At 39.0% G+C, this 16,620-nt stretch overlaps 1 protein-coding gene across 2 annotated transcripts in view; it reads left to right on the top strand.

Annotated features, from left to right (window-relative positions):
- The first annotated feature begins 300 nt into the window (after positions 1-300).
- The window catches only part of LOC145984349 (nitrilase and fragile histidine triad fusion protein NitFhit-like), a 30,473-nt gene continuing 14,153 nt past the window's right edge, over positions 301-16,620 (top strand). The window contains exons 1-2 of one of the 2 annotated variants that reach the window (XM_083118006.1): positions 301-385; positions 15,573-15,760. In XM_083118006.1, coding sequence (XP_082974132.1) covers positions 15,575-15,760 — 186 coding nt within the window. In that variant the 5' untranslated portion in view covers positions 301-385; positions 15,573-15,574. Of the gene's footprint in view, positions 386-409; positions 511-15,572; positions 15,761-16,620 lie in introns of those variants that run through there. The other variant, XM_083118005.1, reaches the window with a different exon arrangement.

Genomic DNA, 16,620 nt, shown 5'->3' with positions numbered 1-16,620 from the left:
TAGTGGAAATGTCCATTTGAGAGATCGTGGGTGGACGATTTTCAGTCACATTTATCAAACAAGCCTCAAACAACATTCTGGCCTTCCTCACTCTTATGGCACGTCGTATTGAGATCCGCCCTCCGTGTCTGACGTCGTGATAAATGCCAGTATTAGGTTTTTGGCTCTTAGCATAAATAGTACCATTTTAGTAGAGGGCCGAAAAATTTCAGTGTATTTATTATTTAACGCTAACAATATGCTCAATCTAACAACAAAAGCAAGACTCGCTTCAGACGGGGGAAGAATGGGGTGTAGTATGTGCATGAGCGAGGCGAAGCTCAATACGGTGTGCGATAAGTGAGACCGATCAGCTGTTCTGTTAATAATCTGTGTATCCGCTCAGGTAGGTGGGCTGGGCGGTGTTTTGTCTCCCAAATAATAGGTGCTATCTCACTGCCTGCATGTATGTTTGAAGACCTTCGACGAGATAACAACATATTTAAATAGGAGAGAACTTTATAAATGATGGTAAAATTTTAGTATCCGCAAAACGTATTTCTTCAATTTTACAGGAGATTACCGAACTGACTTTCCGTACATTTTTGAAAGGTCGTGGAAGTGTTTTTTTCCCCCCATCGCTTAATTTATTTCGCCGGTAAATCATGTATTTTTGAAGATTACTGTTTCTCCAATGCATTAAAATTTCGGTAACCACCAAACGTCTCTAATTCCCTTATTTTCGTATTTTTAACATTGATACTTACATATTCTGCATTCGTAAGGATTCTTCTATTACGCGTTTCGTTTTTTGCAGGCAAATAATCTCAATTTTCGAAATATGGAGTATTTTTATTTTCTTCGCTTTTGCTTGCGTTACACGCGATATGGCGGAGAAATCTTGACTAGCGTAGTCCATGATCAGTGGTTATGCAGTGTTGCGACCTTCTTAATAGCAAAATATCTAGGTACTAGTATGGAGAATACGTAAGTATGAATGTGGAAAATACGAAAATAAGGGAATTAGAGACGTTTGGTGGTTACTGAAATTTTAATGATATGGATAACAACATAGGCCTTTAGCCTAAAAATAAACTTCAGTCCGCTGACGTCAGAACGCAAGGTAGCAAGAGTGTTGTGCGATAAGTGATTGAAATAAAACAAAGCAACTGAAACCATTGGCGCGTGGATAGGTTAGTAGGGCCACGCAAAGGTTTCAATAGTAAAAAAGATAGCCCCACGAACCATTGGTGCGTGGATAGGTTAGTAGGGCCACGCAAAGGTTTCAATAGTTAAAAATATAGCCCCACGAACCATTGGCGCGTGGATAGGTTAGTAGGGCCACGCAAAGGTTTCAATAGTTAAAAATATAGCCCCACGAACCATTGGCGCTAGCCCCACAAACCACTGGTGCGTGGATAGGTTAGTAGGGCCACGCAAAGGTTTCAATAGTTAAAAATATAGCCCCACGAACCATTGGCGCTAGCCCCACGAACCATTGGCGCTAGCCCCACGAACCATGTGCGCTAGCCCCACAAACCACTGGCACGTGGATAGGTTAGTAGGGCCACGCAAAGGTTTCAATAGTGAAAAAGATAGCCCCATGAACCATTGGCGCTAGCCCCACGAACCATTGGCGCGTGGATAGGTTAGTAGGGCCACGCAAAGGTTTCAATAGTTAAAAATTGGTTTTGAAAAAAATATTCGTAGCCCCACACACCATTCTCGGATAGCCCCACGAACCATTGGCGCTAGTCCCACGAACGATTCACGGATAGCCCCACGAACCATTCACGGATAGCCCCACGAACCATTCATAAATAGCCCCACAAACCATTCACGGATAGCCCCACGAACCATTCATGGATAGCCCCACGAACCATTCACGGATAGCCCCATGAACCATTCACAGATAGCCCCACGAACCATTCACGGATAGCCCCACGAACCATACATAAATAGCCTTAGAGATACTGGGCGAAAGGGGGGGTTATATCCCCCATCAACCTCACATTGAGCACTCCACTGATCCTGTGCACGTCATGTTGTCGCAAGTTCGTAATCAGAAATGATGAACAGTAACTCACGTTTATTTACGTTCTAGAACTGTTACACAGTTACAAAACCGCGTATTTGGAAACACTGACCGGTTGTTACGTCATGAAACGCTCGCAAATATTTGGTTCACGTAGTAGACGGACGTCAAGGGAACTGCTTTCGTGCATTGGAGTGACATTAATGTCGAAAATTACATGATTTACCGGCAAAAAAATTTCAACGAGGTGAAAACAAACTTCCAAGACCTTCCTAAAGTATAAATAAACCCATTTCGGTAAGTACTTTCTCCAAAAAATTGAAGAAATACGTTTTGGGGATACGAAAATTTTACCCTCCAATGCACAAGAGCTGTTGCCTTTATGTCCTACTACGTGAACCAAATGTTGCTTGCGTTCGATGATGTAACCCCCGGTCAGTGTTTCCAACCATGCCGTTGTTTTGCAAGAACGTGACAATTTTAACTATGTTTGCCTAACTGAACCTAACCTTGAAGTGCATGGTTCGTGGGGCTATCCGTGCATGGTTTGTGGTGTTTTCGAACCCAGACAAAAATACGAAATCAGCAACACGAAAGTAGGTCTGCACTGTTTCCTCAAGGAGATTTAAGAAAAAAGTGACACACGAACGATACAGGGATTTCACACCAAAGTGACACGGATCCTTTCATACCGAAGTGACACGCGACACATGTTGCTTGGAAATGAGCCAATCAAGAGCAACATTTCACGTCGTAGCAGCATGATGGGCAGCACAGGTCAGCATTCGGTTGGTGAAATCCTCAAGTGATAAATGTCGTGTGTTGCTTTGGTGCGCAATCTCCCTAAAGCAAGACACTCATTGCATCGTGCATGCGCGAACAATAAACCACGGTATCACTCTTGCAAGCTATTGAAGAAATGGCTCAGTTTGAGTGACATGCAAGCGACACATGTGGCTTATCGTGTTGCCCTAGATCTGTTGTTCGCACAATTAGCAGCAAACACTTGCTAATAGACTGAAAGCACCATGTCACTTGTCACTTAGTTGGGAACCTCCCCTGTGGCACGTCACTTCGGTCTGAGCACCCTTCCTTTAAGGAGCTTTCTGACAAACAGGGTTGGCATTTTGCCTGGGTTTTTCGAAAGGGTGGGTTTTTTCATTTTTTTTCAGATAAAACCTGGGCAAAACTGTTTTTTTTTCAGGTTATGTTTATAAATATATATTTCTTAAAAATTAAATACATTTTTCTCAATTCATTTTTTGGTTCCGTGCGACTTACTATCATATATAAGCATAAAATCGAAATTAGTTAATTTACTTTACGTCAAGTAAATTCAATAGTAATTGATCATACATGTTCCTATCAACATGGAGCTGTGATAGAGTAACATTACGGGTTTTAACAGTTTTTATAGCAGTTTTATCATGTTTTAGTCATCAGTTATCCTAACATTCAACCTGTCTATACATATACCTTGATCCTTTCTAAATGACGAAGCTTTACGTAGGCAGGTAATAGCAGACTTCATGACCTGAAGAAGGGTGCAGTTGCCACCGAAACATCGTCTACGACAACTTTATACTCACTTTACGTAAGTAAATTAACTAATTTTGATTTATGCTTATACATTTTTCTCTCATAGTAATATATTGGAACATTTAATTTGTATTGTTTTAGTTCACTGAATCAAAAACTATTTAATATTTTCTGTTAGCATAGTTAAGAATTGACAATCATGGTCTCACACCTTGAAATGATTAAACTAAAAACATACATAACCCATCCTGCAACAGACCATTGAGGGCCCAGGCCTACCTTCCGACAGCCGGCCACACTCCCACCTGATCTTACTCTGAGGTGGAAGATTATGAAACCAGTTACAGGGTGGCATGTGGTCAGCATGACAAACCCCCAGTCATCATTGTAGGTTTTCATGACTAGGTTATGCTACTCATTCGTAGTTCCCTAAATTAATCACGATGGTGAGTGTTCACTAGTCTCATACACAGCCAAAATCTCAGGAGAATAGCTGATACGTTTCCCCAAGGAGAGAGGAACCTGCACACGTCCCATAGCCAGAGCCCAAAGCATGACCGCACAGCCACAGTGCAGCACAAATTATTGATTGATTTAATTTATTTTACTTCGCGTTTTGTGCCTCTTAGCTAATTTGCGAAGATGGGGATGAGTGATGAAATTGATGAATGGACATTCACAAACAACCAAGCCTGAGCGGGATTCGAACCCGGGACCCTTGGCGTCGCAGCACGATGTGCTAACCACTCGTCCACAGGGTCCGGCGGGACAAATTATTAAATTATCTAATAATTTGTTCTGAAAATTTGACCAACAGTTTGATTCTACTCTTCCTGGATAGCGTAAGTTAATAAATCTGATCAGGTCCCAGGGTTCCGCATTGCAATACTATACTAATACTTTGTAGCTGTGGTAATTTAGTCAACCTCTGCTGCAAAGCCAGGGGTCCCGGGTTAGAATCCTGGTTCGGACGTGGATATTTGTTTGTCTCATTGAAAATACGGAGAAAATAGAGAAAAAGGGGAATACCGCTGCTAAAAAAAAAAATAGGCTGTCTGACTGCCCATGCAGAAGACCCAGATTCGAATCTTGGGGTGGGTGATCTAAAGTCGGAATTTTTCTGGTCTTTTAAATCTGCTTGAATAAAGTTTGTTCACAGTTTTGTTTTCTCATCATTTTTTGAATGTTTCAAGTTTAAATATCTCCTCCGTGTATTAACCATGCCAAAATTATAAGGCTGACATATTTCATACATATGCACTATATTTAAAAAAATATATATTTGTCAAGCCATGGCTTAAGAAATGCCCTAAAATATTTTAGTCTCTTTTCTAAATTTCCAAAAATGTAGTTTAGGCAGATATTTGAAAGTGGCATCAGAATTTGGAGCTACCTCAGAATATGAAAAATCAATTTTTTCATCCACCATCTTGAAATGCTTTCAACAAATGCAAATGCAAAATAAAATCATTCCCTGGGTGTACCTATTTGCAACATGAATTTCAGCTTAAAAACTCTAAATTTGCTACAGATTTCATGGTTTCAAAATTGTGACTTTCCCCCACCCTTCCTAAACCACACACTATATTACAGAGTTTTTATTAAAAACCTATATCAAGTAATGTCCTAACGTAGCTGAGACTTGGTTTTCTTAATCTACAAGAATCTAACCTCAAATATTTGCTTAACTTAAGCTCTCGCAAGGCATGTTAATCAGTCTGTCGTCCACCATCTTTAAACATAGTGACAATTTTTTCTCAAATACAATATGACACCAATCCGTTAAGTTATCTTGTAACTAAAAATTGCAACTCAAAAGCTTTACATTTATGGCAAAATGTATGTTTGCGATTTTACCACCACTCCTCTCCTAAACTATGAAATATAATTTTAAAAGTTTTACTACAAAATTACGGACCGATGAATTATCAGACAATGACTGGGCTTAGTTCCTTATATTCCGAAAATGCGTTGTAGACAGTTTTGGGGAAAAAAGAGCATGTTTTAGAGCGTGCGTGCAACATGAGGAAAATCAGTTTTTTCATTCACCATCTTGAAACACATTGTTCAATTTCATTCACATGTAATACCATTGCAGTCTTTCAGGTTTTCTAGCTGCAGAAACATGTTATCATTGTTACTAAATAGATAACTTGTCTTTCTTTGTCCATCCACCTCACCCATGCTCCTCCTAAATTGTGCATTGTGTTTCAATACTTTTATTGTGAATTTACAGTGCAAGTAATGTCGCAATGCTCCTGAAAGTTTTATGCAGATAGCTCGAAATTGTAGTCTCTGAAAAGGTTTGAAAATGTCAAAAATGGTCAAAATATGAAAATATATGTATGCATTGTATTTACTTGAGAACCTCACACCCCTATTTTAAAGAAAAAAATGAAATTGTGGTAGATTTTGAGAGTGCTCGACTTCTTGGGTATAGAGCTCCTAACCACAAATAACATTTATCCTACATGGCCTCCCCAATGGCACAGTGGTAGCGTCGTTGCCTTGTAATCAAGGGGTCCCGGGTTCGATATCCGGTGGAGGCACAAGTGGTTCGGATCCCACTTTAAACTGTAGGTCCAGTCCCAATTAGCCTTACTGCGCATAAAGTGGACCTAAAACACTAACTCAACAACATTTATCCTACATGGGCAAGGACTTGTGCCGCATTAATTATTTTGAGTATTGTAAGCTTGGCTAAGCCTTTATTTTACAAGTTTTCTCAAACTGTTGACAATTCTAGAACCTCACACTTATTTAAAGCAATAATTTACAACATTTTCTGAAAAAACACAGATTTTGAGTGTTTTTTTCTGAAGAAAAAAACCACGTGGGGAAAACTAGGCTGGACCCACGTGGGCCAACCCTGGACTGAAGTAACAATAGAATGTGAATATGACATATGAACGTGTCGTTTGTTGTTTGGACCCTCATGCGCAATGAATGCTATTTTAGTGTCTGGAAGTGTCTGTGTCACTAGTCACATCAGTGTGAACATCCGTGTTGCTTGTCCCATTGGTCTGAAAGTTTCCTTACACTCATGTCAATGGCACTAAGGAAGTTTTGTGGGTTTCCCCTTGATGTTTCATGCAATCATCATCATCATCATTGCCACAATTAGTTTAAAGTGGAAGAAAAGAGACAGTAAATATAAAAAATACAAATGCTTCAGTGTGTATATCTTGAGAAGAAATTATGGTGATAATAATAAACCTAACGTATATTTTCTCCCATATTATTAATGAAAGTAACGATAACAGGACATTGTTGACTGTCTGAAATGTTTGTTAATATCTTCGCGACCACTGTACCAAATATCATAGCAATTATCACATTCATAGAAATGCTTCATATAAAAGAATCAGATGTTACAGCGAAAACCCCATTTACTTCCATTATAAGCAGATGAATGCCATGCAGCGAAACTGACACCAGCGCCTCTAGTGGTATCATATTCAAGTGGAAACCACCAGAAAGCCCAGAACAGTGCCGTTTTCCACACTACATATTCAAGTCGCTGTAGCTTTACTGAAGACTATACTTGATCTGTCCCTCCAAGGATGCTCATCACTCAAGACTGCTCCTTAAATCGTTCATCATAATCGCCCCAAAATACTAGTTTAGATGAATACGTAATAATTTATGTCTATTTGAATGAAGTACCATGTTAAATTGTCCATATTTTTTAATTGTTTGATTTTCGAAAAAACTTACAGCTAGCACATTGATTGGTTAAATGTAGTAAATTAAATTATGTAAATATGCATATAAATAGTGTTTATTTTATAGTTTGAGTATTTAACACAAATGTTTACACACCTTAAGATAAAGATAGAAAATTGAAACCAAATAACATGCTCCAGATGTATGACCGATTCACGAGACATTACAGAACCCTAGCTAGAAATTCTTACACTCAGGGCGATAATATAATACGACGCACCTTCTTTAAATTAAGCAGTATACCAACACTAAGCATTATATTTTAAGAAGTGATGTTGTTAATGAATATCGAGAATATCGTTTGTCTTGTAATCCAGCTATAGTATAAGATTTCAAATTCACCTCAGTAAAGCCCCAAACACGCATTCTTGTAAGAAATCATTGCGAGCGAAGCGATCAAGAAAATATTTACATTCATTTCTTTTCAGGCTTTCAAGAATGTTAATTTAATGGGGTGTCAATACTTTCTTAGGATCCCGAGATATTTAATCTTTTACAGCTTCTCTTTTGGTACATTCGGGGTCTAAAATGTGTGGATACCATATCGCTAAATACAGTCTCCAAAATTTAATGTTCAAACTCTCTCGCCACTACAGAAATCCCTTGACAACCTAAGATTTAGCACTTTATAAAGTGCTTCCTATCTCCCTCTTTAAATTTAATACTCAATCCTACCACCAAAATTTCCATGCCAATTTTAGACTTACTGTTGATATTGAAGAGTGGATATTGCCTCCTCCAAAAAAAAATAATTCTCAGTCTCCACACCAGAATCTCCGCAATAATCTAAGACAATAGTAATACACAAGAATTGGATCCACCCTCAATTTAATGCTCAATCCCCCTCTTGTCTAACTAAAATACCCACCATAATCTAAGACCTAGAGTTGGATACTGTAACCTCCAAAGTTTAATTCAGAATCCCCCCCCCCCCAGAATTTATGTGTCAATTAAGGCCTAATATGTATGACTTGGATATTCCCCCCCCTTTTCGATAATACCCTTAAACATGATCTTTTCTTCGTGTAATGGATTAAATTTGGTGCATTTAAGGTATAAAATGTTTACATATATTTTGCAAAAATATATAAATGTTGAATTTTATATTATTTGAAGGAAAAAAATCCCCCCCAAAAATCTGAATGCCGCAACCTGCACCATGATATTCTCCTGTGTATAGGACCGGTGGCAAATCACCATCGTCAGGAAATTTGGCTGAAACCAGTTGAAGATCTCTGTACCTCTAGGTAGGATTGTGGGAGGGAGACCAGAGACCTGCACAAGACCCGAAAGAAACCCGTCTGCGAGGAGGGGCGCCTACAAGAATATGCAACACGCACGTCAAGCCCAGGTGTTCGACATCGCTCAAGTGAGCTTCACGTCACAGTTCTGCACAGGCATCGATGCCTGCCAGGTTTTTCTATTACCCGGGTCTTAAGAAGACCCGTGAGACTCGATGTAGTTCTTGCAAGTAGAAGCGAGCACTCCTGTCAGTGTTGCCAACGGCCATTATATTTCACTACGCATGGAAATATTTGAATTTCTGCTAGGTGCAGCGCAGGTGCCTTCAGGTTGTACAACCATTGGCGTAGCAGGAGGTGGGTGAAGTAGGCGACCACCCTGGGCCTTGCGCATGTAAGGGCCTCCCGTCCCACGAGGTTGATACGGAAAACGTAATAAATGGAAGTGAGAAAGATAGAAAAGGCTAATTTTTGTGGGCAATAAAAATAAGGCCTTTTTATCTGGCTTTATATTCTAGTTTAACATTATAATTTGAATGAATACGGTAAGTCAGAGGCGGGCGGGAACTCTAACCATAAGGGGCCCCGAAAAAGTCAAAATAATTATAATTTCTCACGTGAAACATCAATAAAAAAATTGCTTGGACATTTTTATCCATCTATTATTTTCTTGAATAAAAAGCTCTTTATCTTGGCTTTTCTTCTGTCTCGTGACCTTGCATAGCCTACCAGATTTTAATATCTTAATGGTAAAGCACCTCAAACTGCCACGGAGCAAAGTATGGGGCATTTAAATGCTTCCGATGTTTTAAACTGAAGAAGGGTATGGGTAATATTAGCAGTTCTTCCTTCGTTCCTACAACTTCAGATGCAGCTATTGCCCTCTGTAACGGGCACGAAGATGATTTATCTTCCGAATTTCATGATCCAAGTTCTACGTTTCAGGAATGTGCTTAAATCTGAAATCAAGTGCTTTGGGAAAGTTTATTCTCCTTGATATCTCTACACTAGCTTTCAGTGTTCTCTGTATCCTGTACCACCTTCTGTTTTGGGGGAAGGTATAAGTAAGTATTTGTATTTTCTTCTTTTGAATACATAAATGTCAAAGAAAGATATGTTGTAATAGGCTATGTGAAAATTCAGAGTTAGAGCATCGATTTGTATAATTATTAATGTAAATGTAGCCACAACCAGCCACTCTAAGTAATTGCATAAATTTTCTGGAAGAATATGACTGTACTTGAGGGACCCAAATTTAATTCTTGCGGACGCGTACTTTACGATTATGTTACGCCACTGCGTCAAATATTTAATATTACAAGGAAATTAAGACGTAACAACAAAATGAGATTCACAATTATTATTATCATCTAAGTCCTAAAATTCAAAGTTAACTGCTACAATTAATGTGCAACAAAGTCAAATTAGCTGTATCAATTGAATACACCAAAGATTTCACACTTATGGTGCAAATGACTATCGTTTTAAGATTTGTTGATGTTGAAACCGATTGTGTCGAAGAGCTTGTAGGTAGATACTTTGGGCCCCTAGACAGCATTGTGGTTTAGCGCACCCCTTCCCCCCCCTCTATCAAGCACTGACATTTTATGTGCGTCCTTCGATATTTTCTACTTAAGCCATGGTTTGTGATATTTACATCCTACAAACTTTGAAATGAGGAAACAAAGAAGGGCTCATTAATTAATATATAGGTTATATTTCAAGATTCTTACTTTGTATTTCTGATTTTTTTAAAAAAAAGTTTAGTACATTTAAGGATATTTCAGTTGTCTTACTGCCTAAATAACATCGGGAGTGGACCTATAGTTTAAAGTGGGATCCGAACCACCATGTGCTTCCACCGAGTATCGAACCCGGTACCCCTTGATTACAAGGTGAGGACACTACCACTGCACCATAGGGGAGGACCCCCCCAAAAGTATAATGTAGAACCACTACCAGTTACAGAAAGTTCCAAAATATTTACGATGGCACTTTCTGCCAGACTTGATTCGTACTCCTCACAGGTGACAGCAGTGGCAGCAATTAGGGGCGGGACCGAGAGAGTGCAGTTGCCCCCCCCCCACTTTTTGCCACTTTTTCACCATGCTAACCTCATGTACCAAGGGAAATTAAACTGTCCTTGCCCCCCTACTTTTGCACGTTGGCCCCCTAGTTTTGGAACCCAATCGCCGCCACTGGGTGTGAGTGATACAAATGTTTTCTAGCAAGGAATAAATGTCAAATTGATAAAAGTAATGAACATTTTAAGTGCTCCTTGACCATTTTAGAATCTAAAAGTTGGCAACGGTGACTGCATGACTCATGTATCTGGAGACGGTGCAAAACCGGAATGAGCGTTCGCTGAAGATAAGCCAGCTTCGTCTTGCAAGGCCTTCCAGTTACCCGTGGGCTTTCGATGCTTGATGGGTCAAAACTCAGGTATATAGTTTTACTCGCCCACCCGACCAGCCAAGCGGGCCTAGTAAGCGATTCTGGCCGCTGTGCAGCCCTCTGAGGGAGACTGGCAGTTGGGAGATAAACCAAGGCCCTTCCAGGGCTGTAGAGCCATGAATTATGTTAAAATTTCCAACATTTTTTTGAATTCGTTTTCAGTTTGATTTGTTTTGAAGATACATTCATGTCTGTCCAAGGTTCTAACGTGGGACCTGTGGTCTTGTAACGCATTATCCTTACCACTCTGAAGGCCGGCAAAAATATATTCGTATTAATTTCATTAGGCGAAATTACTTCCGTGTGTAGAACATCACATAACTAGTGAGGAACTCTTTAACATGTGCAAACCAATGCCCAAATTACAAGCAAATATGTGCACGCATTTAGAGGATACATTTTTCTACACAAGGTAAAGCACCTCGATCACTTACAAGCCTGTAAATACCCCCCCCCCCCCCAATTGCAGGATAATGCCATACATTTTGGTTTAATTGAATTTTCATCTCTGTCTTATGATCTCCGGCCAGATGTGAGCCTAACTACTAATTTATTTATTTGATAGCGATCCGAGGAAGCAATGGTATTTACACTCCCCTGTCACTTACAACCAAAAAGACAAAAGAAACCTGGAAACATGTTGAATATTTCTTTAAATATACATGTGAGATGTAGCTAATATTTCAGAATATATTAAATATGACTGTCCCCCACAAAATATTCGTGCCCATCTATGACTCGCAGCTACGTCTCTCTCTCTCTCTGTAATATACTAATACACCAGATTTAACTTCACGGATGTTGCTAATTATTATTTTACCTAAATTTTATTATATTTAAAATTTACACGGACACACAATACGACTATTTCCTTTTGGACCAGGCTTTGAGATGTCTTCTACTTATTTAGTGTCACTTCACTCTGCCACTCTTGCCCAGTCGAAAGGATGAAAATGAACGATTGTTGGGTGAGATTTGTTAAAGAGCACTAACAATGGACACACCTATGTCCAAGCTGACACTCGAACCCGGAACCTTTGACGACGAGATCGTGAAGAGACAACTAAGGCAGCAAAGGTTTTTGTTATTTTATACGTCGCTTTTCTATCTCCCATGTTAATCTTGATGATGAGAAAGGATGAATTGATGAAATGATGTTAGCACCAAAAGGTTCATGACTGACCAAGGTTCGAACCTGGGACTTCTGGCTTCGCAATGCATTACGTTGTCCATTTTCAGATGTCTTGATTTGGCTCTAATTCCCCTACATTAGTTGTAATAAACATATTTTTTTGTAACAAGATCAACACGTTGCAGTTTTCGAACTGACACTAACTGATCTAAGAGATTACGTGTGAGAGCGAACGCACACCACACAAAAACACCAGATAGACACATTTGTCACTATCATATAGAAATCCTAACTCCCACAGATACACGTAGATTCATTCCATGTTGCATTTGTAAAGCCATGCTTCTTTTCCAAGAATAGTGACATTACAGTGAAATGATCCTGTAATTAACTATAGATCAGTCGCAATTACTAGATTTGCATGAAGTTGTTTTCAGGTAAAAAAAAATAATTAAAAAATGGTGTTATACTTGATGCATTGTTGCTGGCATGCATGAATAAAATCAGAACACATTCACGGGTGGGCACACGCAAAATGAAATTTATATATGTGAATATATCTGCAACCACATAACTAATGTATTTGTATTTTTGGTTATATAGATTCACTTTTCTTCCACTTCTGGCTAACTCGACAATCAGGATAAAAAATAATTAGATGAAATTGACGAAGGGAACTAAAATCATCCATGTGCAGGCCGTGAATCGAACCCGGGAACTTTGGTGGCAAAGTCGACTACATAATGCCTTCGGCTATTGAAGGGAAGTCCATGTTTCTCAGTGAATATCAGCGAATCTAAACACCCCCTCCCCCTGTTGGTTGTGTTGATCGTGATCATTCAAGGTCTTCTTTGAATCATGTTCAAGTGATAAGCAGGTGGCCAGTGTGGGTGGAAATGAGGCCTCGGTCATGTTTTCTTACTAGCCAGGACTGCCCTGCGTAGCACGGCATTATAAGATTAGATGCAGGACTTCATTCTGAGGTGACTGTACAGAGCGATCCATTGAAGTGTAGATCGCTACATCAGTGTTTGCACTATCAGCAAGCAAGGTGCTCATACCATTATGTCGGCACTGTAGACTGTCTGCGAATCAAGAATGTAAGTTTTCATAACTAGTTAAAAGAGTGATTTATTTACGACATGGAATTTTTACACCCAGAAATCTTGTTTCAAATCACCTTTGAACTTCATGTGCTGATTGAATTACACACATGAATCATTAATAAATACATGCTGTGTAGTAGAAAACATTTGCTAAGCCGTAACACACTTTGCGGTTGTATAAACTGGAAAAAAACACAATACGTAACAAGCACCCTATCACATTACAGTCTCATGTCCAGTTGTGTGACCTCCATAGAAACTGATTTGTAGCCTCCCTTGTCAGCTTACGTTAGTGCATGTCTTAATAAAGATGCATCAAAATGTGTGTGCCTCAAAGGTGACTAGTTTGAACATCTCCTTTTATATATCTGATAAGTAAATAACTTTTTAAAATAATTACAGAAACTGTTGTGCTCTTGCTTCATCGACATACTACGATGATGGCAATTATAACTCCATTAAGCCTTGTTTCCATGATTATGAAAAACTAAATATGCTGACCAAGGCAGTAATTTATTTTATTAAAAAAACATAAACTAACGTAACGTTTCAACCTTCTAGCAAGGTCTTCTTCAGACTCTGTATCAAGTACAAATGGCAAATGTCTGTGAGTGCCTCACTTGCCCATAGCACAAACACTAACACAGCTGTCTACACTTCAATGGCTTACTCTGTACAAGTTGAATACAATATTCAAAGTGAAGGGTGTCGTTCCCACGGCTAGGATAATTTACATAAAGCACCCACTTGCCAGCCTGTTTCTAAGGCTCAAACAGACATTCGTCCACTTCAACCATGAACACTATTAAGAATTCAACCATGGAAATATATAAAAATATTTATGAGTTGTTCTCTCACTTCTGAAATTTAAATTAAGAAAATATTTAATTAATTTGCAAGAAATTGCTGGTTCATAACTAAAGTACTGTACTATGTAGAAATTTCAGTGAAAAATGCAGGCTCGAACCTCGGTCTCTGGCATACCATGCCATTGCTTTACCAATGAGCTACCAAGCTGGCTTGGCTTTGCCTGATTTTTCGCTGTCGCTGTTTTACCTGTGTGGAATCATCTCTGGTAGTGCTACCGCAATGGGATCTGTTGCCATTGAAACACTAGACTTCGACGTTGCCTCATTTGCCGAAATTTCTACATAGTACATCTCCTGTGTGTACCTAATTTTCATAAAGTACCGTAGTTTACTTGGAAAATTTCAGTTATCTGCCTGAGCTTCAGTCAGATGTGAATACAAGTTCTTTTTTTTGATTGTAGAAATGTAATATTCTTCTTCCACTGCAAATGATGGTGCTTCATGTATTTCTTTCATGTGTTCCAAGATTAAAGCATAATTCTTGAAAAGATAGGAAAGAGAAATGGAAGCAAACACCCACAGTCAGGAAGACATAAGTGATTTGGCTGACCAGAGCCCTGCATCAACTTACCAGTCAAAACATGGAAAGACAACACAAGTCTACCAGAGGCAGGCTGTAAACATAGACCCAGGCAAATGCAAACAGAGAATTGCATCTCCTGGACAAGTAATCAGCACAGTGGAAAAAGAAGTGCAAAAACATTCTAAGTGAAGTGACTCATGGCCTCAGACTTTGAAAACATGTTATCTTTTCATGGAACATGCAGAAAGCAACAAATACATGAAATACTCTGAGAGACCTTCCGAAAAAGCTATGCAAGCATCACTTGCCTTGCCTCTGTTGTTACAGCAGATCTTGGTACAGTTCAGTTGAAAGCTGTAGTATTTACGTCTTTACCTCACATTTAGATGAATTTTATCAGCTTTCTTTTAATTTTCTAGGACTATTTTATTGATGAAAACTTGTTCATGTTTGACTTTGCCTTGAAAAAGGCAGCACAAAAACACCACACACACATATTCACCGAGCGTTGGACACCATTCCAGTCTCTATGAGTTTGACTTGTTTTTTGAAAGTTCACTTTACGCATTGAAGGGCTGGTTGAGACTGGAGCTACAGTTTAAAGTGGGATCTGAATCACTATTGTGCCTGCAGTTGGTATCAAACCTGGCACTTTCATTACTTGCCAACAACATTACCACAGTGCCATCGAAGAACACCACCATTCCAATCTCATCAGCAGGGGATCGTATTCCACAAACAGGCATGCCACAGGCTGTAGCTGTCAAGGGATGACTATTCTGCGGTCCTGTTTATTGAATTCCTTGCTCTCCCAACCTAACCTAAACTGACTCTCATCGCTGATGACTGTGATGAAATCTTGGATTTTTTTAGTAATTTTTTTTTAACCTTTTTGTTAGACAAGCCAAACATGACTGTGCCTGCCACCACATGATATGTTTAGATTTTTTTTATTCGTTTTCTTTCAGGTATGAGGTCATTATCTAGAATCACCAATTGTATAGGCAGCCAGTATCGCTTGTATAGTAACAATTTTGCAGGCAGCATCATGAAAGGATTGATTGCAGTGTGTCAATTAACATCGAAAAATAAGAAAGATGAAAATTTTGACACCTGTAAAAGTCTTATAGAAGCTGCAACTAAAAAGGAAGCACAGGTAAATAATTCAGGTTTAAATATTTTCATGGTGTTATTTATGTAAACTTTCAGCCAATGTGACAAGCAATAAGCCACAAGCAACACTTGCCAGTTGGAAATTATTCTTCAGAAATAAATGCTACCTTTTATACTGAAGTGACATGTTGGACTGGGCAATAGTGTGCATCATGCCATGTCAGTGTATTGATAGCCCAAATACATTTTATAGACTGGAGGGGACTGGTGCTGCTTGTCACTCCAGTGTGAAACCCTCATGTCACTTGCTGCTTGTTGTTCATAGTTTGTCGCTTTGGTCTGAAAGCTCCCTTAATATTTATTTATTGATTGATTGATCGTTGTAGCACGATGTGCTAACCACTCTGCCACGGGAGTCGGCTCCCTTAACATTTAGTTATTTAGAGTATGTCATTAATGGATGCTTGTGTCTTCTGACTTTAATAATAAATAATATTACATTTTTATAAAGATGGGACTGATCAATCAATCATTAACAGTTACTGGCTGATGATGACATATTTATATATACAAGTAACTTTTACCTATGTGAAATTTCATGTTTCCGCGGTGCACAATTGGATAGTTATTTCCGATTAATTTCAAAGGCTCACTGCCTTCATTCACTAAAGGTATGGCATCTGCAGTGGAGATGGTAGAACGTCACTTCTTTGTTAGTTCCTGTGTGATGGTAGTTGCATACACACACACCAAAAAAAACCAACAATATACCAAAAATTTATTGGGAGCTGATCTTTGCATCTGAGAAAAATGCAACTAGCCTTGCTTGAAAACTAACAAAGAAGTGACATGCTACCATCTCCACTCCAGATGCCGTACCTTTAGTGAATGAAGGCAGTGAGC

This window comes from Lepisma saccharinum, chromosome 2 (assembly GCF_977018435.1).
Source record: "Lepisma saccharinum chromosome 2, izLepSacc3.1, whole genome shotgun sequence".
Taxonomy (NCBI): domain Eukaryota; kingdom Metazoa; phylum Arthropoda; class Insecta; order Zygentoma; family Lepismatidae; genus Lepisma; species Lepisma saccharinum.
The sequence above is the reverse complement of the archived record's forward strand: the minus strand, read 5'-3'. Positions and strand labels throughout refer to the sequence as shown.